Raw genomic sequence first — 22,773 nt, 5'->3', positions numbered from 1 at the left:
AATATCTGAAGGTATAAGGGACCTATAAGGATCATCAAACCCAACTCCTTGGTCCTCTCAGGGCTATGTAAAACTGAACCATACAACTAAGGGCATCCCCCAGGCGCTCCTTGAGTCTGTATGTATTTGTGTTTGTATGTAAGATGTGTATGTACATATTTTGTAAAAATATTCTGAATTTTAGCTTTTGTTTAGGTCATTTCACCACTGGGGACCCCTTGAGAGCAAAGTGGTCACATGAGAAAGTTTTCTCCTGAAATTTTATTTCTGTGTAAGTGGTTGGTGGAGGATGGAGAAATATGTTTAATGTTCTTGAGTGTCTTGGAGAACAAAGGAAGGAGTCAGAGACTATGTCCTATTTACACAGAAAGAAGTCTTTCTGTTCCTTCTGTTAGAAAGTGGAGAATTCTCCTTATTTATTAGCCTTTGATGATTTTAGGTGGTTTTACAACATAGATTTTGGAATTAGATTTGTCATGTTTCCCTCAGGAAAAGATCTCTCAACCTGCTGATTAATTCTCTTGTTAATGGTGAGTTCCTGGGCCTAAAGGTAAAGACCTTCCAGCTGACTTTTGAGAATGTAGTTTGTTGGAGGGGAAAAAAACAGGAGCAACAACATACATTAAGCCTTTTTTAAAAAATGTTATTTTTGTAGGATGATCTGTTATTTTTAGAACATAATTGATCTATGTGAAGAATACAGATGTGTAAGTAGTGGCAATAGTAGTAGTTTTAATAATGTGAGTGAATGTTTGGTTGTTTGGCATATTGGCTTTCAAATACCCTGCCCAGGGAAGGAGAGAAGATACGTTAGAATGAAAAGTGTTCCTGTTCTGCAACTCTAGGACCCCATTTCTGTCTGAACTATAGGGAAGATTTAATTTCTGAAGCGTTAGTTCCTGAAAACTGCTTTCACTATTTCTTTTATTCTGTTAGTTTTTATCCTCATATTAAGGAGTAGAAATTTGCAATATTCATTCCATATTAAGCTCATTAAATCAGTGATAAATTTAGCTCAGTAACTTTACTGATTTTGAAAATGATTGTGCTACTAGAGTCACTATTTCCAAACTGAGGAGCAGCTGAAAAATCTGAAGTGCTCAGTCTCCCATATTTATATGTTAATATCTTTGCTGAATAAACAGATCTATTGATTAAGTTGTTCAAGCATTCCTGTTTTAAAACCCCTTTCTTCATTTGCTCCTACTTTAGAAAATTCACTAATTGGGCTTATCCCTTCTAATCACAGGAATTCCTGAAAAAATGAGGATTCTTTAACCCAAGAATACCAAGGAGCTCTCCTGTAAAAATCTGATCACTTGGTTTCAGGGATCTTTTATATGTTATAGATGATTTTGTTCTGATTTGCTGGGTGCATTATCTCTTTTTAAGGTACTGGAGCTATTGCAGAGGAGGATTTGGTTTATCTTTTGAGGGTGTAAGTATCACTTTTCCTCACAGTACAGTAATATTATGAATAAAAAGTATACACAGGGATCTGGGTTCTTTAGGAGACTGTTTTGAACAATGAATGGATTTGAGATCTTCATGAAACCATTTGTAAGGGATTGATCCATGTGTTGTAAAATAGAAAACTCGAGATTTTTCTTACTTGGGTAACAGTGATGGTTTTGGACCTGTGTCAAACCATATGCCCATAGGAGGATGCATGTGACTGTTCCTTCTTTGTCTGGAATATTATCTTCATATTCTCTGCTGTTTTAGAAGTTTGTAACTTTTGAAAAGTTAAGTTTTATATTACCATTGAGGAAGCAGAGCAGCTAATGCAATTACTTTACACTTACTATTGATAAGCATAGTAAAACCAGAAATGTAACTGCAGGTTAATGACAAGGAACATGTGCTGGGATACTGCTGAAATGGTTTTTATGAAGGGCACTGTCATGGTGAGCAAATCTGTCAGAGATCTTGGAAGCATGTTCTGAGCTCATGGACAAACTGAATATCATGGATACTGGTCACTTGATTCCTCACACACTTCCAAAATCTTTTAGAGGGACAAATATGCTGTGAGATAAAAGTGAAGGTCCCGTCATGAGTCAGGGGCTGGTTCAAGGTAGAACAAATGGCCCATTTGCTCACTGAAGGGTGGTCCCCAGCCTAATCCTTTGGGATTGTGTTGTGCCTGTGCATGCTCATAAAAGATCTGGGTATTATGGTGATTAGGAATGTGTCAAAGTTTATCAAGGGTAGCACACACGAAAGTCAGCTCTTGGGGATTACGAGCTTATCCTGCAACAGAGGTAGGTTGTTAAAAATTGAGGTGAAGATCAGCAGTGATCCACATGTGCATTGTAAAGTAATGCACCTGAAGAAAATGAAGTCTTAATTCCAAAAGCACAGTGATGGGCTCTGAATTAACCATTGCCATGCAGGGTGGAGATCCTGGAGGCATGAGATGTTCTACAAAGCTGGTAATTTTTAGTAGCAATGCAAAAGGCAAGTAGAACATTAGGAATAGAATATTAGAAAGTGAAGGGATGGAGAACAAAACAGAAAGTTTCCTCTGTCCTTACCTTACTTGTGGTGCAACCTTAGCTCCTTTAATCGTAAAAGACTTGGTAGAAGTAAAAGGCACAGAGAAGGGATGGGCTGTGTTGGGGAAGTGTGAAACAGTGGAGAACTGTTTGGCACGAAAAACCAAAACTGAATAACTTCACTGTGTTACCCAGGGACTTCAGGTTGTTTCATGTGAGCCAAGTCAGGCTTGATGGTGTTGCTTTGGTGGGAAGGGTGGAAGAGATGCACCCTCCCACTTGCAGACCTTAACAGTGTCATGCAGCTTTCTAAAATTCTCATTTGCTTTACTCAGAATGTATACTGAAAGATAATGCTTGATTGCTGAGTCTGCAGCAGCCAGGTGTTTAAAAAAGCTCTCAAAAGTGAGAGATGACCTGCTTGTGGATGATTGATTGATCAGACCTGTCATTCCAAACTGGGGAGTCACTTCTTCAGCACTTGTTTGTGGTTTTTCTTGATGTTCTTTCTGGGTTGTGACTGGTTTTATATGTTATTTATATGTGGGGTGTTTATGCTGCATACATGTTCTTTGCACCATGATGCCCACAAGTTGGTGTTGTCCACGTCTCATGGGTGTGTTCCTTTAGTGAGAAGGTATCTGCCAGCATCTTGTGTCTTCACTCATGGAGTCTCTGCCTACAGGGTGCAATGAACAGGTTTCAGTGAAGAAATACATTCAGTAATGCTTCTTTACAGCAACTAGAGTGTTCTTAGCCATTGCTGGGAGAACCAGGCTGAGTTGCTGGTCTCTGCATAGAGGAATTTCCCCCTTGCAGGATGTGTGTACGTGTGTGATTTGTTCATCAACGTCTAACCCTGCGTTTACTCTCTCTTTGTACCTTCCTACTTCAGAGTCAGGGCAGGATTTAGCAAAAGCAATGTGGGCAGCAGGTTGAGGGAGGGGGTTCTGCCCCTCTACTCTGCTCTGGTGAGACCCCACTTCCAGTGCTGCCCTGGGGTTGTCAGCCCAAGAAGGACATCAGCCTTTTGGAGTGAGTCCAGAGGAGGCCACAAAGGTGATTAGAGGGCTGGAGCACCTCTCCTATGAGGAAAGGCTGAGAAACTGGGATTCTTCTGCCTGGAAGAGAGAAGGCTTTGGGGTGACCTCATTGTGGCCTTCCAGTACCTGAAGAGAGGCTGTAAGGAAGATGTAGAGGGTTGTTTACAAGGGCATGTAGTGGCAGGACAGGGGGGAATGGCTTCAAAGTGAGAGTAGGTTTAGATTACATATTAGAAAGAAGTTTTTTACCCAGAGGATGTTGAGGCCCTGGCACAGGTTGCCCAGAGAGGCTGTGGCTGCCCCATCCCTGGAAATGTTCAAGGTCAGGCTGGATGAGGCTCTGAACAACCTGGTCTAGTGGAAGGTGTCCCTGCCTGTGGCAGAGGGGTTGAAATGAGATGATCTTGAAGGTCCCTTCCAACCCAAACCATTCTGTGATTCTCTGATTTCAGAATCGAAGAAATGACTGAGGACCACGTGTGGTGACTTACCCCTCCATTACTCCAAGTCCTCCCAGAACAGGGTGCAGGGCTTCCCAATTCCCCTGCACACGTTTTTGTGACAGATTCTGCAGTTTAGTGTCAGCAGGCAGAAAGCTCTCCATAGGAATGTTCCACATATGACTTGTGTTTAAATGGTTTTTAATCTCTCATCTGTGTCTCGGCCAAGGAGGAGATGCTGTGATAACTGTGGCCAGCAGTGCTGGGATCCAGGCTGGTGGAGGTACAACCTCTGTGGCATTTAAGAATGTCTATCAGCCCCTTGGGCATCTGGCTGCAATGGTAGGACCCTGGAGGCCTGGAGGTAATTTGCCTTTAATTAAAGAAGGCAAAATTCTGTGATTAATACTAAAAAAAGAATTATGTATTATATTTCCTGAATATTTCCAGAGGGGATTTAAACTCTAGGAGGGAATACTGTCCACTGGAATAATGCTGTATACTCCTGTCTTTTGGAAGTAACAACTTCCAGCTAAAAAATGCAGACAAAATCACTCGTGAATGTGTGGCTGCAATAGCAATTAGGAAGTGCAGAGTTCAATAAGAGATGAATGCTCTTCAGTACAAGATTGCTGTATAATATATTTCATCTGTCAGGCTGTGCATCTGTTTGTCAGAATGACCTTTGATTCACCCTGGTTTTTTAATGTGGAATGACTACACCATGCCTGCCTTTAAACTTAATATTATTCTGCTCACATCTCCATTCTCGTTATAAACATGGCTATTTTTAGCCAGCACAGATTCAGAATATGCCTTGTAAGCTTAAGGGGGATTTATTGAGCTCCTGTGTGTATTCACTAGAGATTCCTTGTAGAAGCTTACTGATTTAGGATTGGAGAGAGGTAAAATGTACTATTTAATTCCCAGCATATGCCTGCAGGAGCTATATTTAGCTTCAGCTACTTGTCGTTGCCATTGTGCTATTTTTACAAGGGGATGCAGCACTTTCATTGTTCAGGGTTTAACTAGACAGAAATGTGGATGGATGAGCTCGATAAACACTGGTGTGCTGCAAAAATTGCTGCTGGAAGTCAGTGTTTGAGCAGTGGGGGTACTTGAGTAACAACTGCACCAGAGCAGCAACACAACACAGCAGGCACCTTCTTGGCTGCTGTGTGAATTCACCTGATTAACACATGTACTAAAAATTATACCTAATTTTTTGTTAGACTGATAAAGAAGCTTAACAGGAATAACAATGTGAGCTTTCTTTGTATTTGTACATGAAAAGGTCTGACTTGCTGCAGAGGCACAATTTATTTCATTGCTTAATCAGTTGGTAAGAATTTTGTCATGGCTTTTGTAGTTGCCATGTATATTTTTAATGGAATACAGAGGAGAAAAATTAGCATGGAGAGTGTGTGCTGCAGCTCAGTCCTGGAGGATGGTTACATATGCACTACAAGTCCATTACATATGCATATCCTTTTCCTAATGCATATATCAGGGCTCTTGCTATCAATTACTACACTGGTGTTCTAAGGAACAATATCTACAGAGAGAGTCCCTTTTTCCTGTTTGGGGAAAATAAAGAATTCTACCTCGAACAATTAAATATTCCAGTAGATTTAGATTTGCTTCATGATTGGCATTCTGCTTTCTGCTCTTTCTTGGCTGTTTAATGTCTCCTTAAAAACAGAGAATTTATATTTTAGCTAAAAAAGGGGAGTTGTTGCATCATTTATAAAAATACAGAAAACCTAAAGGATATTTTTTTAATCAGAAAATCAGACAGGTTACCTATTAGTGAAAGGACTAATATTCTCCAGTGAGAGAGACTGCAATGAATAGATTCCTTTCTGTGTGGCTGGATTTGATGATCTTGGAGATCTTTTCCAACCTTAATGAATCTATGATTCTGTGATATCACTGCACACTCATTCCACCAATTATTTTCATGTAAAAATTCAGTTTATGGTATAATTTCCTTTTTTTATCAACCATCAGGTAGTGTTTTCTATGGGCAGAAAACTTCATCTACATTTGTTCATGTGTTCCACTTCTAATCTTCATTTCTTAACGTGGACCTTTCCTGGGCAACCTAAGATTGTGCCAGACATTAAAGATATCAGTCTTTATTTTCAGTTTTGGAATAATACTGATCTTGAGTTAAACCTTGTGAGGTTAAGGCTTGATGCTGTCCTTACCATGACTGACATACCACACTTTTCCTTCTAAATGTCCTTTAAATACCAGTATTTAAAGTAAAGGAAGGTCCAAGTGCAAAGGAATGATGTGAATTCCTGCATGGAAGAAGCTTTGAAGATATCAACAACATCCAAGCCCTTAAGGACTGAGTTTTGCAGTAAGAGACTGGTCCAAAGACTCAATGCTCAGAATTGTGTGTATCTCAGAAGTCATGGAGGATGTTGTGAGAATGTTCAGATTTCAGTAATGCTGTTCCTTTCTTAGGGAGCAATAAAGACATGATGCTACTGGCATTTAGTTGGAAGATTTTTTTCTATTAGATTGGAGATTTTTGTCCTTCTAAAGAGAATTACAGAATTTGGAGCTACTCAGCAGTTTCTCTGCTTCTCCTCTTCAGTGGTGTGGGAGTGTTTTCTTCTCCGTTTTGTCCTCCTGAGAGCAAGTGGGCAGGAGGATATTCAGCCCATGGACATAAAGGCACCTCTTGCTTCTCCCAGCACTGTTGCTAAGCCTATTTTTTTTTTTTACACAAATTTATCCTTTAAGCCTGATTTTTACACAGACTTTACTCTTTGTCAAATTACCCTGTGGGTTCATGGGCTGTAGACTCAGTGATGGGAGGAAGAAGCAAAAATCACAAATATTTGTCTTTTGCTAGATCGTTATATATGCAAAACTCAAGAAAGTGCTGATCTCTATTAATTCTGGGAGCCAAATGGATACACAGGTGTGTGCATTTCCAAATGTCAGCACTAAATTTTGAGATCAACTCTAAATATAGATACAGACTTTTTATTCATAAATTGCTACAAGGAGTGGAAGCTTGATGTGTTTGAGTCCCATTTTCCTTGGTTTCAGCTCTGTAGGCATCTCCATTTCCCTCCCAATGCTCATGTTTTGGTCTTTCCCTTAAAAAAACCCCATCCAACTGTGTTCCATGCACTGTATTTCCATTTGAACCGTGTTGCTGGAGCAGCACATCCCATGGGCTTGGCTTCAAAACAACCTTTTTGGGTTTACTCCGGTAATGCACATTTTTCATGGGCCATCTCTGGTAGGTTATGCATTGCCAGGGTTTCCTCTGCTGCTGGAAAGAGTGTGGTTAATTTGAGAAACTCTCTTTCTCCTTGTTACTGCCAGGTAATTGAATTGGTTACAGTTAGGCAGCTGAAATTCCTGATCCATGATTTATTTACACAATACTCAAAGCTCTTTAAGGATTTTAAGTGTGCCACACAATAGGAGAAATTGAGAAATCAGTTTTGTAGAGACAGATCCTCTGGTGCCTTTTGTGAGATGGAACTGATGATGTGGTGCATTTTTATTTCTCTTTATTGCAAATGAATATCACTGATTGCCCATCAGTCGAGTATGGGAGTGGAATGGTCAGAGAAGAAGAGGAAAGGAGGGAGGCAGAGAGAATTTAACAAAATTGGGGTTTATGGTTGGTTTGTGGAAAAAAAGCAACAACACCCAAACAAACCAGAAAACAAAAAGCATCAAGTGAGAAAAGGAACTAAAATCAGAAAGAGTGGCTGAACACTCATGAATGCATGGAGAGGGTGCTGCTAGTGGGAATTTGGATGAGAAGCAGATCAGGATCAGGATGGGATTTGGGAATAAATATTGTTTACTGTTGGGCAAGTAATACGTGTGTATATATATATATATATGTATATATTTTTTTTCCCAAAGGAAGTTGTATTTGAATATTACACACTTAGAATAAATTCTTTTTTCAAATTTCAAACCCTAATCCCATGAGAAATTACACTTGTTAGCAAGAATTGTGTTCTAGAAGGCATTCAGAACTGAAATGGAAAGATCATATTCTGAATTGATATAGCTTTTATCTGGTCTTCATGCTGATTTTTTTACCTTAGTTTTTAGTTTTTAAATGTTCTGTCTAAAGGAGGAGTCTGCAATGGTACAGTCTGGTATTTCTTTACTGTTACTGGAGTCAGCATCTACAGTTCCTCAGGAGCAAACTGCCTGTAGCCAAGTATTGACATTTCATCTTGTATTAAATGCTGAAATCTCCTTAGTGTCACTTTTATTATGCTAAGGGAATTTGGAAAAGACCTGAAAAGGTAATGTAATGTATGTAAGCCTTTCTTACAAAGTATGATTTGTTAATTTAGTTATGGAAAACACTGATTATAAATATTTCAAAAATGAATGTTACAGTTTGGAAAAAAATTGAGGGCAAATCTTGCTCTCTGAAACACAGAAAGCAGGATTTGTGGTGATGGGACACTGCAAGAAAAAATAATATAATAATAACAGAATCCTCTCATTCTTCCTGTAGCAAGATACACACAGGGATAAACTCAGAGTTATTGCCAGTAAAATTGCATAGGAATAAAGAAACAAGGAATAAAGAAACACATCTACCAAGCAAAATAGATGGTATAAGAATTAAACCCAGGAGCTTCTGACCTGAACTGTTTCCAAGTTTGTAAAGTTTACGAAACCAAAAATCTAGATGTATAAAAGTATTTTGCAACAGAGAGGAGAAAAGTATATGAACATCTATTGATTGTTTACTCATTTACAATGTATCACTATAAATTTGACTACTAAGTCATGCATTGTGTATATTGTTCTCGTTGGTCGTTTCTTTGTTGATTATTTCTAATCTTGCTGTGCAACAGTTTTTTAAAGGTTTTTTAAAAGAAAATGAGTCTTTTAAAGCTTTTCATATCTTGAAGGATGTTTTCTTAAAAAAAGTCTAATTAGGAGAGTTGCTAATATTAAATTAAGCTGATGTTTTATGTTCTTCTGTGGAATGTTTATTTTTGTTTACATAGAGGATTTAATGACTGAATCTCTGCAGGTGGATTCTTATATCCTTGAGTTATAGTTCCCTTAACATACTCTTGGTCTAAGACAACTTCTTGAGCTAAAATAGTGGGTTCTGCTACACAGAACTTTGAACACTTTTTGGGGGCAAAGCTCTTTGACTCTGGTAGTCAGTCAATCCCACTTACTAGAGACAAAGTATAAAGAAAGGACTGAGCACCATCCAGCACAAGAAATCCCCTTCACTCTGCTCCTTCCTCATTCATTTCTCTATTTCTTGTGTCATTGGCTGTTTTGGGGAGATCAGTTCTCAGTCAGTAATGTTCCAGCTTCTGCACAAGTACCAATAAACTGTAGGATTAGATGGAACTTCTCTTTAGATTTTACTCTTTACTTTGGGGTAGGAGGTGCTGTAGTGGTAGTTCAGTAGAAATACACGATCTGAGTTGTAGATTGTAATTGAATTGGCAATTAAAAATGGGTATGGAAAGGTATTGCTGTTCAGAGGCTCCTGGGGCACTGGCAGAAGGGGACTGGCAGTTGTCAGTTAGCTGGGAAACTTCAGTGCCCAACGGTTTGCTTTTTGTTAGTGGCATCCTGTTACTCAAACAGCAGTTCTTCTCTAATTTCGTTTTAATTCTATTAGGAAAGTGAATATGGGAAAGATTTCCGTGAACAAACTGGAGAGAAAAAAAAAAAAGCTGGTACCAACTCTGTGCAGAAAACAGTCTGAGGAAAAAATGCATGAGAAACCAAACCAGTGATTTTTTATAGTTTATCCTTAAAATATTTCTTGTAGGTGTTATTGATGTCGGGTGCTGTTGGGGAAGAGTCACTTGGAACTTACATGCAGAAACACTTCTGTTTCCTTTTTTTCATCAATAGAAGGAAGGATCAGTGAAATAGTTAAAAATTTATCAAGCCAAGGCCATCGTGGTAATAATAAGTAATGTATCCATATTTTTACTGTTGAATTTCCAGAATGGACCTCAGCTTAGAAACAGGAATCTCCCCCCTTTCCACAGGTTTTCTGAATTCCAGATGTGTTCAGCTATCAATAGGCTTCTTCTCCTGCCTACCTACTGTGACAGTCCAATGTGCTCCATTCTTCCTTCCTTTTCTTTTTTATGGATCATCCAGAGGCAGAATGATATTCGTAGTGACACCCTGCCATCTCATTTTAAGTCTACAGGGATGCAGTTTGGAGAAGTCTAATAAATTCCATTGGTATTTGTAAAGATGAGGAGAATCTGCAGCTCAGACTATGATTTGTGTAGGTTTGACAAGGAGTGAGGATACAACATTATTTAAATTGGGGGCTGTAGCACTTGGGCTGCTCTTCTCTGCAGGTGCTGTGGGAGAGAGTGGTAAAATACTTTAAACTGGAGCTTTATAGGTTTATGAAAGTGTAGGAATTTTTTTTTTGCTATCATACAGATAGGAAATCAATCTTTCATATTGGATGTGGAGTCCTTTCCGAGGTACATGTGCGTAGGGGGCTTTAAAGGAGATTGAATTTGGTTGTTGTTTTTTTTTTCCTCTGTTCATATTATATAAATTCTGAGCAATAAAACTCTTTCTAATCACCTGAAGGCTTCTGAAAAAATTATTTCCTTCAGTCATGCTCCATCTCCAGTTCTGATGCTTTATCTTTGTGTGTACATTTGTAGACCACTGCAGAATATTATGGCCAGAGAAAGAATATGGATTTGGGTGTTCTGCAGTTCTCAGAGATACTCAAAATCTCTCGTGTCCTCAGTGTTAAATGTCCCCAGTTAGACCTTACATTTTTGGTGAGAAGGGATGTCCTACTGCTGTCAGATTATTAGAGGACCATTAGGTTTTCTTTTTCATGTTCTTTAGCTTGGGTGTGGGGGACACACAGTGTCATCATCAGGGCTTCTTTCAGAAATTCCTCACTACAACAGGGACCAAGATGATGATGGTGCCCTCAAACCCTTCTGCTCAATAATGGCACATAATAGTTGTATTTTTCAGCTTTTTTTCTGGAGGTTTTTCACTTGGTATAGGATGTTAAGGGTTTTGAATCTGGAATGATAATGCTCTGTGACCTTTCAAACTAACATTTATGATGTGTTTACCTGTCATTATGTGGGTCTGGGCCTAATAAAGAAGCTTTGTGCTGTGGTGCTGTGGAGAATGAACCATGGATCCATAGCACAGTAGCTTTTCCAAGCAGGATATTGTGAGTATTACAGCAATAATGCAGAACATGCATAGAGCTTTCACAATTCCCCAATTGGAATTGAAGCCCATTCTCACATTGCCATGTAAATAGTGTCAGATCCCTGTACTTATGGAGCCTGGCTCTGATTTGTATTAAATGGTCCAGCTGGTTAATTAGGATGAAGTATGTTTTGAATGGGTTTGTGCTTTTTTATTTTTGTGTTTAATATTGATTAGCTCTCCTGACATAACATAAACTTGAGTTCATTAACTGCAATTAGGAATTGACATAAACACGGTGGACGAGTATGTCCGGTGTGCCCAGTGAAGGTTTTTATTTGTGTTGTAAGGTGACTCTCATGAATTTTAATGAAACTAAATTAGAAATTGGAGTTAGCCCACTTAAAAGCAGGCTGGAAATAGCAGAACATGCAGCAAAATGTCAAACTTTTCAATTTGGTGTTCTTTAAATCACTGGATTGTGGTCATTTAAGGAATTGATTCTATCTATGTTTTTTTTCCCTCAACCAGACTCAGAGACAAGAATGGGTAGCAAACATAAATGTTTTTTTGCAAGTTAGAAAATCCTTAGATTGTTCCTTAGAGCTTATGGAAAAAAACTTAACAGGTTTCATAAATTGTTTTGTAAATCTTCTGTAGAAAAGGAGAGTACTTTTACTTGTCTGAGGATTGATGGCATCTGATAAATAGAATTGCTGTCCTGGATAAGTTGTTGATGTGAGGTTTGGGTTTTGCTTTTTTTTAAATAAATGTGCTAAAAGCCAACCAAAGAGGAGATTGGAGTTGTTTATAAATGTTTTGAAGGAAACATCTGTCCTTGTAGACACAGGCTCCAGCATAGTATGTCATGTCCATGTTAGGGTGGAGGGCTGGCACTACCTCTGTCCTTGCTCTGAGATGTGGCAGCAGCAGCTGCCCGAGAACCAGAATGAAAACTGAGAAAAAAAAAATCCAGTGAGACTTCCCAAATCCTCACTTGCATCCAGCAAATTGTATTTCAAGAACATAATGAAAGAAGAGGTGGTGTATAACCTCTTTGGAGGGATCAGGGGTTTGTTCTGATCTTGAACACTGATGATAATGTGGGGAATGGTATTGGAAGCTTTCCCATAAGCTGTTCATTGAGGAAAAAGACAGAAAACCCAAAATTTCCTCACAGAAATAAGGACTCAGTGCTGCTGAGAGTAATGAGTGCTAGAGAATCATTTTCATTTTTAATATTTGCAATCCAACCATTCCCTATAAAATGAACACAAAGGAAGACAAGGTGTGTGCACGAGATCCCAACAACAGTGTTGTTCTAATCTGTTGGTTAATGGTGATGAGCTTACATTTGCAGGGACCTGTTGAGGGACCAGATGCTTTTAGCTTTGTATAATCTTTGTCTGCCCAAAAGCTTTGGAGCTTTTCCATTTGATTATGCAGGTAATGAAGTGGGGAATATTTTTCTAGGGTATGAAGGAGTGTAGCATTTAATAAACCCTAAACTCTTCTAAGCAAGAATAAGCTCTTCGTTTTTTCGATGTTAAATGTGGTATGGAGAGGAATTACATAAAGGGAACTCCAGCTGACTTTGTGCTGCACTCTTCAGTTTTTTAAAAGGATTAGGCAAAAAAAGCAACTCTTTGCCTAAGCTGCAGTTATTTGTTAGATTGTGTTTTTTTCCAGAGATAATAGAACAGGTGGGTTAGGAAAGCAAATTTGCAAATCACTTCTGTGGTCTAATTTAACTGAACTTGTGAAATGCACAGTTGTGAAAAATAGCTAACAGGTAATTTACTTTTATTTCTCCAGACACTGGAAGCCATTTTGAACTTTAAGTACTCTGGTGGACCAGGACACGTGGAAGGGTATTACAGGAACCTCTCGCTGGGCCTTCACGTGGAAGTAGAGCCGTCGGTGTTCTTCACTCGTGTCAGCACCCTGCCAGCAACAAGGTAAGCCTGCTCTTGACACTTGAATATTTGACTCATTGTCTCTGCTATATTGGCTATAACTTAAAGACCATGCTGGAAACTTTCAGTATCATCAGCAACATGTAGATAAAGAATTATGTGAACAAATTTTCAAAATTCCTCCTTTAGGAGTTTAGCCTCCTTTAACTGCAGACTATGATTAAAGCAATCCATGTGCATTCAACAACTTCTGAGGTTCAAGCATTTTTTCATGATGATTTATTTTAGCAGGGTCAGGATATCTCATGTTTATTGTAAAATTTGATGTCTTCTTTCTTGGCAGTTGTGGTGTGTTGTGTGTTACAGTTTTGTGTTTGTATAGCAGAATCTTACCCAAAATTCATGTGTAAATGATTGTGTTTAAATGTGAAAAAAAAATTGTGATGTCTCTGGTACTTGCTTTCTCTTGGAAGTCACAGAGTAGTTTCACATATCATAGTGAGTTTTAAAAGTCGTGGCAACCACGTGATGGTGGTCAAATGCTGTGATCACAAAAATCTGTTTGCCTAAAATGCATCAGCCACTGGGTGCAATCAGTTTTAATAATTAGCAGGATTAATATGAAAAAAACCCAACCTCTGTGCATAGTGGGAGCAAGAATTTTGTTTGATTTAAATTCTGAGATTGTTTCAGTGCAATTATGTACTGCAACACTAATAATGAGAGAGAACTTACTTGATCCAAGAGATTCCTACTGGGCCTAGAACCTTTTTTGACAGACTTCAGAAATCCAAAAATAGACAAGAAGGGAATATCAGGGAGAATATTACATTTTCAAAGGAAAGAAGTGAATCACCAGTATCATACCATGACAAAAATGTCCAAGGATGGATGGAGAGCTACAGAACCTGCAAAATAAGAAATGTTTCTTTTGTTCCTGTGAGCAGAAGTAAAACCTCAAGGAAAGTTTGGGGCTTGAACATGAAGAAAAGTGGACAAGTTGGAGAAAGTCTGGAGCAAGAAGAGTAATAAAATGTGACTTATGCTAAATCATATATTTGAAGAAGCTCATGGTCTTGCTGAAGGAAAGATGACTGACAAGGGAATGAAATTTTTAATCCTGGCACTGCCACCAGGGGTCGGATTCTGTATTTCACAGCAGATGTACAGCAAATAACGACCTTTGCAAACAGCAAGGGAATTTGAGGTTAGGCAAAGATGATGAAACACTGAAATAGTTTTTGTAAAAAATGTTTTAAAATGAGACAAAGAAGATTTTTTTTTTAATGACAGGATTGTCTCTATTTCTTATAAAATCACCTAAAACCATGTCACTTTATCGGTAAGAAAGTTTGTCAAGCATTTTGCTGCTTGAAAGTGTAACACAGGAGGCATGGTTTTATTCTTTCAGGAACTGCTCTAAAAAGCAAATTTAATGCTGCTTGCAAAATCAGAACATGGTATCTGGAACAACTGTTTGCAAAATTCCAGGACCCTTATTAATGATGTTCAGAGTTTCATCCCTGCAATTGCACATTCTTAGGCCTTTGTGAGGTTGTCAAGGTTCAGTGAGTGATCTTTCTTTAACAACTTGGAAGTACCACAGCATGTATTTTCAACAGTTTTGAAGAAGAGTCTTTACACAGGTTAAAATAATCAGTTTATTATTATTTGAATGCACAGTCCCCTCCATTCAGTGTCAGAAATGTCCTTTATACTCTCATTGTGTGTATTTTTAATGGACAGTGCAACTGCTCTTTGGTTCACTGCAATTACTTCCATATAGTCACAGGTTACCTTGGGTGTGAAACCACAAACCTTCCACAAAAGCTTCAAATCCAACCTGATGCCTTTATTTGACTCTCTCTTGCTGGGAAGTTGCCCTTTTGTGCTCAGCTCCCCCAGCTGTGTTTTGTGTAGGACAAATCCTGTCCCTGCCTTGTCAATCTGTTCTGGGGAATTTAAGATGTGAGGAAAGTATTTAATCCTGAGATCTTTAAAAATAGATGGAGGTGCTAATTCAAAGGGAGAGTTTCTGTGTTCAGCAGGGAGCAGTTTCACACGTCCTGTGGCAGCTGGTGCTATATATAGTGGCTCCAATTCAGCCAAGTGCTTCAGCTCATATTGTGTGTGTTCATTCTTTGCCTGTTCATCACAGTGATCAGCATTAAAGGCAGTGGAAACTGTCAGTGATTTGCTGATTGGAGATGTAGTTAAAGATGTGACTGCTTTTAAGGGTGCCTCAAAGCTTTACTGAGTTGGAGAAAGATACTGCAATATTTACTCTTCTTTCAGAAATGTTTTCTTGCCAGACCTGTCAAAAGGCTATTGATTTTTATTTTTTTTATGACATTAGATGTATGTTGTCTGCTAAGTCATGAATGCATTTTGGTGTTAAGTTCTTCTTATCTCTTGCTGCTTGTTCCATGTTATTATCTTTAGTGATCTGTAACACCCTTCCTTTAGTCTTGTGCATCCCTGTGTAGATTCTCCATCAGAAGAAGTCATGTGGCATTCAGTATTATAGTTGAGAGTGAAAAATAGCAGAAATATGTCATCTCCTAATCTGCTCAGGATAACTGTCATCATTAAATGAAACAGTTTGGTTTTTGACTGTTGATCATCTCTGCCAATATCTGACACTCAATGACAGCAAATTATAAGTGAAATTTTTTACTTGCTCTGTTAAAAACTCTAATCTGATTTCCTTTTGATTTACAGCTGAGACTTTGTTCCTTAAATTCTGTCTGAGGCGCTGGGCTATGTTTGTTTAGTCATTACAAGAAATTGTATTTTATAATTTACCTCCTCAGCCATCATTTCAGAATGAAAGTTATCATTGCTTTCATAATCTGCATTAAATTTTTTCCCTTTCTTTTTCATTTTTGCCATTTTTATTTTACATTTTTAGCTCCACAAAAATAAGAAGCATTTGCTTGCCTGCTCCTGGGCTTAAAAAGTCAAAGCAAACTAAAAAAAACTTTCAACACTGATTTCTCCCTTAGGCCTTTACTGAAAAAAAAAAAACCAGGAAAAATGTTAATGAAAACACTTTTCCCCCCATTGTAGCGTGAAGATTATGGTTTATGTAAAAGCCTTCCAAACTTAATTGGTGTTTCTTTATTTAGCTGCTTGAGTGTATCAACCTGTGCTCACTCAGCTGCCTCCATCCAAAGGGACTGACAGAACAGCCTGGTGCTGGGAAATGGTGTCCCTTTGACCATGGAACTCACATTCCTTGGTTCTGTTTTTTCCTGCTTGCAGGGGTGATTGTCTCACAAGGCATCATCAAGAATGGGGGTGTTTGAGGCAGCCCTGGAACAGGGTATAAGAGATAATGAGTTAATGTTGAAAGTTCTGCCCCACAGCTCAATGAAATCTTGAAGGGCTTCAAGGATCTACTTGTTTAAGCCTTTGTTTGCCATAAATCAGAGATAAATCTGTAAAGTAAAATTGTATTGTCTTTTGTAATTGACCATGCCATGTTAATTGATTTAGCCCCAAACATACTGGTGTGATTCCAGGCCTCAAAGCAGTGCAGTTACCAACAGATCTGATGCTCCCAGACTGCCAGTGGAGGAGTAATGCAGATGGTTCTGTTGACAGTTTTGTGTGATACACAAAATACCCCTGTTGTTTCTCTCAAAGGTGTTATCTGCCAGTTTTGGTGGGCACTGAATGTCCTTCCTTACTGCCTTTATCGAAAAGCATGGAAAAATGCCAGAAAATATACTGCATGTCTGGTAGGAATTCAGGTAAGGTGTGCTCTGCACACTGAGGGGCTTGCTCGTCTCCTTGTGCCCCAGGCCATTGCCCCATCAGCACATAAGTGTCTTAAATAAGAGCCTACAATGGTCAGAAAATTTTGGTCTTGCTTATTACAGTGACGATGGGATAGTCTGAATTTGTAGATGAATCAATCCTCAGTGCAATAGGAATGTTGCCTTCACTTTGAGCAAAGTTGGGAAGCCAGATATGGAAGAATATCCTTACCTGTAAAATCTACAAGTTCAAGATGATGAACAAGGAAATTTTTAATTTTTTTTTTGAGGGAATCGACTTTCCTTCCTGTCTTCAAACCCCCATACAACTGATGAGGAGGTACCAGCTGCAGATCTCTTCTGGCAGGGGCTGAGACGTAGCCTCTGTTCTTGTATCTCAGTAAAAAAAAAAAAAAAAGGAATTATAACAGGTCTGAAACTGTTAAATTCAAAGAGTCAGTTCATCTAACTGTAGGTTCAAGTTAATTTTCCTTTGTACCATTAGTGTATATCATTAAATGAAATGTTTTGGTTTTGTTGAGAAGGCATCAGTCCATAACAGAGCCCGCAGTGGTCTGAGGCTTTGTGTTGGTTTGGATTTAAAGTCAGGAGCCAGATTTTCCAACGGGGTTTCACTGGCAGTTTGGAGAAAGAACAGTCTTGGCTATGGTGAGGGTTCTCAAGAGATCTTCAGTTTGATGGGTAGAACTTTGGGGCTTAATGAAATCAGACATAATTTTCACATTCTCCATTCCAGTGTCCAAGGTTTCCCATCTTTTCACTACAAGTTGCAACACATCCTCTTCAGCAGGTCATGTTGGGTCAGAAATCCTGTTCATTATATATTTACAAATTATACAAGGGAAAGAGTAAACAGGATGTTTCTTTACCTGGGCTCTAACAGACCTTTTCATTACATGCTAAAAGTTCTGTAGCATTTTCTGAAACCCTTCTTAGTTTTATAGAGCCAGATTTTTAAATTAAATGTTCACATTTGCTTCAGTATTTCTCAATATTTCGGTGTTCAAATGTCACAGAGCTTTGCAGGGTGGAGAAAAACCTCTTTTGTTTGAGTGCTTTAAGAGCAATCTGTTTAGTGTGGAGGAATACTAAGATATGACCTGTTTAAAGTAATCAGATATTGCTATATGGATAAAATAATTAGTATTAAATTCACTGTTTTTTAATGAAAAATAATAATAATAATAAAAGCCAGTCAGAATGGGAACCAGGCAAATTCAGCTCAATAAAACAAATAAATCTCTTGTTTTGTGCAATTATACTGATAAATCGTTAGAAAAATCTGTCAAACAATGGATTTAATAAATATACTTCAGTGTTCTCAGGACTGGATGTCATTCTAAAATATATTCTTTATTTATACACACATTATTGAGTTCAGTATAGATTCTACTGAGTGGTAACTCCTTATATGTGGGAGGTTACACCCAATAGTTAAATCATCCTGGTAACCTTAACCTCTGCTGATGGTGTAACATTGCAGTGGGTTCATGGAAGGGCAGCAAAAAGTAGCTTAGAGATTGAGAGAATTGATTTTTGAGATCAAAATGTTAAATATGTATGGTTTGGCACATGAAGATGTGAGAACATAAATCTGCAAATATTTATAGATGTGCTGGGAATGTTTAGCATAATTGAAAAGGTTTGCAACTGGGAGAAGTCAGATGAGGACACTTCTTGGAATATGTGAAAAGACCTTTTGCCAGTAAGATGGATAATTTGACTTAATCATCTAAAGTTAGTCTTGAAAACTTCATTTTTAGGTAGTTTAATGAAAATTAAATTAGAGAGACCCTATTGAAGATGCAAGAGCACCAACAAAGATGCTCCAGATCATTGTTCTGCTGTGTTGCTCTTTGTGTTTGTCGGTGGATTTTGGAGAACAGGGTTGTCACAGGCACAGCATTGCCTGCCATCAGTGCCAAAGCTGCTCTTCCCTTCCTCATGCCTCGTTTTTAGAAGGGATGGCTGTTCAAAGAAAACAGAAGAGAAGCAAAAAATAAAGTTGATGGGGAAATGAGAGGAGTCAGGATGCAGAAAACTTGCCAACCCCCTCGAGGTCTTCTTGTTTAAAGTATGTTCAAAACTAAGCTGGAGACAGAGCTGCAGTGAGATTGTTCACTGGGGTGAGCCCTCCTGGCAGCACAGCAGCTGCACTGGGGTTTAGTGCTGTGTTAAATGGTACTGAAGAATATCCTCTGCTGTCACTTCGAGTGATCTCAACACCCCTGAAAGAAATTTCTAGATCACAGGGTAACTGTCACTTGCCTGAAGTTCCCATGGCCCCAGTTTTGTGACTATTTTTGGAACCATAAGTGGCATTGTAAGATTTTAAAAACATGGCACAATTTAGTGTGTGATTTTTTTTTGCGTTATACCCTAAATTCTGCAGTAGACAGAAATTAATTTATACAATAGATATTTAAGACAGTGCTAACTCAATTTTCAATAAAAACAATAAGATTTCTTGAATTTTTTTGTTTGATATCAGTATTGACTTGAGTTTGGACGTTATTCTGAGATGTTCAAATGATAAATCAATCAACTGAAAATGCTCCTGTAATTGTAGTTTTTTCATGTACAACCTTCTACTGTATAAAGTTTTGTGTCACTTGTAAAAGAAAATCTTGAACATGAAATTTATGGAAGATTTCTCAAAAGCAAACATCATGAACTGATAAGGAAGATCATAGAAATGGAAAATGTTTGGATGCTGTGATTTTTAGTATTCTTCCTTTTAGGCTCTGTTTGTTTGATCCAACCTTATTTCCTTTTCATTAGCAGTTGACATGGTAGATGGAAAGAAGAGTAAAACCCTTTCAAGAACTTTTGTTCTTTATATTATTGTCTATATATGGTCCAACTGATGCCTTAATTCATCTTCATTTAATTTGGACTTTTACCATAATGCAATAATTTGTATATCATTCTGTTCAGAAAGGACAGATGTTGTGTTTGTGGTGTCTGCTTTATTTTCTGAAGTTGTATATTTCATTTCATAGGGAGATATAAAATATAATTTATATGATCACGTGAACTGGGTGGGTGAAAAAGTTTGAACTATTATATGGTGGTGGATAGTTTGGAAAAGGGAGGAGAAATTGTGTATATGCAGACTAGGCTTTCCCAGCTCCAGAAATCTGTGGTTTATGCCTGGCATTTCTCGGCCCAAAAGGTCAGTAGGCCATTATGGTATATAATTTAATCAACTTTAGATCCATTTATTATTTTGAGTGTTTTATGTTTGTTTTTTTTTAAGCTTACACACTTTGCATAAAAACTTCATTTATGTAGTGTTGAACTAATGGTTTAAGATTTACTCAATTACCTTAAAATCCTTGAAACAAGAGGACGTTGGAAATTCTCTGATAAAGAGCCTAATTTGAGCAACACATTGATGGCTGGACTTAAATATAGTAGTTCAGCAAAACCTTCTTGGAGTTCCTTTATCACACTTGCATGAATGTGATTTACCTCTCAAATCTCATTTACTGACACTGAGATGGGTTCTTTAATTCCTGTCTCACAAAGAAACAAGTGGCCTTCTGTAAGTTCCCATGTAGGGAAAACTGATATGAATTATCTGGCTTTCTTGTTAATTCTCTGTTTCCCTGGAACTTTCCTATCTGAGCATCAGTTCTACACAGTCCTACTGATTGTAACATGTTAAAAAAAAAAAATGCAAGTTTTCAGATCTTCAGCAAATTGCTCTTCAACAACTTGAGTGTTGCTTTTTTTTTCCTTTTAACTTTAATTTGATGTTACCTCTAATTTTCCAGAGCTTATGCTTTCTTGGTGTCCTTACTTGGATGCAGTTTCCAGTATTTGAAGCTTGCTGTTTTAATTCAAATATTTTTGTAATCTTTAATTGTGTTTGGCTTTCATTGCTCCAGTAGTCTTTGATACTGTCCTGTATTAACTCTGAAGACCTAATGCTCCCTTTTTTACCTTAATGTTACCTTCAATCTTTTTATACTAATATCTTATTCTTCCAAGTTTTCAAAGTACTGTAATAATTCTGTAACTTCAAGTTTTACTTTTTTTACTGAAAGATTTCCCTGGAGAATTAACTTAAAATTGACAAGGAAAGAATTATTTCTCCTACACGTCTATTTTGTGTAGTGTTTGAAGAGGAGGAAATAAATGTCATAATGATGAATAATTTTCAAGGGTCCATATTTGGGAATTTTTAATATTACTGTTGGTGTTTAGTCCTGAAGAGCAGCTTGTGTAGGTCCTTTGTGGCATGAATTATTTTATTGGCAAAACTTTGCTTCTGCTGCCAAGAGAGATTGCAGGATGCTTGAATGTTTTTTCAGACAGTTGTTTGGGTTTGCTGTGGCATAAATAACAAATTCTCTCCATATTTATTTTTGTAAACATTATCTACACTAGAGGTCTCTTTCAGATCATCACATTGTATCTACTGGGGAGGCAGAGGTTGTCTGTGACTTTACAGGTCTCGTCCCACCCTCCCAGTGATGAGATAGAACTGATAAAAGCTTTCTTCCCCCTTTCTTTTTCATTCCTTTCTACCCACAGGGTTGCTGCTGCCTTGAGTCCTGCCTTTCCAGTTATTTCTTCCTTGTGAGTTGGGAAGGAAGGGAGTTTCTAACAAGAGCCATGACTCCTTATTTGTTCTAAATTCTCAAGTTCTGACATGTTTGCTTCAGGCACTCAGCCACCTTCCCGCATTCTTCTCTGTGTTCAGTAGTCACTGGGGCTTTACACAAAGAGTGTGAAAACTCTTAAAATATGTATTAAAAAAACCTCCATCCCCACTTTTGCTTTTTATTTTTGCTGAAAGACATGGACCTGTCCCCCAGCAATGCTTGCTTGTCATGTGGTTATTATCATTTTTGTGACCTGAACCTCAACCTCCTGTGCTTGTCCTGGGACTGTTCCTGTCTCAAGGGTTGGCAACACATTCCCTCCTGTATGAGCTCTGAAAAGGGCATCTCTTGATATTCAAAGAGAGTCATATTATGAACCAGAGAACGTCTTTCCAAAGTGGAAGAACAGTCCTTAAACTCTTGGACCTCCTGAGTTTTATTGCCTTTGGAATGGACATTTCAGTCCAGCTGTAAATTATTCTGCAATAGGATAAATTCTCTTGGTTGCCCCAGACAGACAACTGGAGCTTGAGCATCAAATTGTTTGAAGGATGGCTCTGACAACTCTCACCTCACCAACATACTCCTCTTTCTTCCCTTTTGGGGATACTTCTGTGTTGTTAAGTAGCTTTATAGGAAGCTTTGAATTTCAGAGTAGACTGGTAAGGCACAATTGAAACTGTATGATTGTATTTGGCATTTTGGTATCTGGTTCTGATAATTTCCTGACAGTTTTCCATGTATATTGTATTAGAATCACTCGATGCTGCTCTTTCTGCTTAGTTTCACAAGGAGGAAAAAGTTATAAATTAGAATAACTTGTTTAGAATATTAGTTAGAATAAAATAGTAATTAAAGAATATTAAAATGTAATTTAATTTTATTAATAATAAAATAAATGAGCACATTATTAATGATAATTAATATTAATTTAGTTAATAAGAACATTAATTATTATAAATGATATTACTTGGAATTAAAATGTTTATTAGAATAAACCTTTGCAGTAAAGTTTCCACTCTGTACCTTTGTTAGTATTATTTTCTAAGGTTACCAGAAATGAAGTTGGTATATTTATACCAAATGCTTCTGGGGAAATCTGGATTTGAAGGATAGTAGCTGACAAATAAAAGGTTTTCTGTGAGAGGTGCCTGTGTTTGTCTGTCTTACAGAAGGGAGAGAGTTGGCTTCTCTCTGTCAGAGTGGTTGTTCTGGTGGTTAAATGCTCTAATTGCTACTTGCTCTGGTCTGTGGACAAGCCAGTGATTGTAGTTAGTGGAA

General features: G+C 37.9%; 1 protein-coding gene across 18 annotated transcripts in view; it reads left to right on the top strand.

The window, feature by feature from the left end:
• Positions 1 to 22,773, top strand: part of TRAPPC9 (trafficking protein particle complex subunit 9) — a 456,853-nt gene that overhangs the window by 134,798 nt on the left and 299,282 nt on the right. For all 18 annotated transcript variants that reach the window (XM_051802026.1, XM_051802030.1, XM_051802025.1 and 15 more), the window contains one exon: positions 12,997 to 13,139. In XM_051802026.1, the coding sequence (XP_051657986.1) occupies positions 12,997 to 13,139 (143 nt within the window). The remainder of the gene's footprint in view (positions 1 to 12,996; positions 13,140 to 22,773) is intronic.

Source organism: Manacus candei, unplaced genomic scaffold, assembly GCF_025592945.1.
Source record: "Manacus candei isolate 608988 ecotype Guabito, Panama unplaced genomic scaffold, ASM2559294v1 h1tg000054l, whole genome shotgun sequence".
NCBI lineage: Eukaryota > Metazoa > Chordata > Aves > Passeriformes > Pipridae > Manacus > Manacus candei.
Note: the sequence above shows the minus strand (reverse complement) of the source record. Positions and strands in the feature narration are given on the sequence as shown.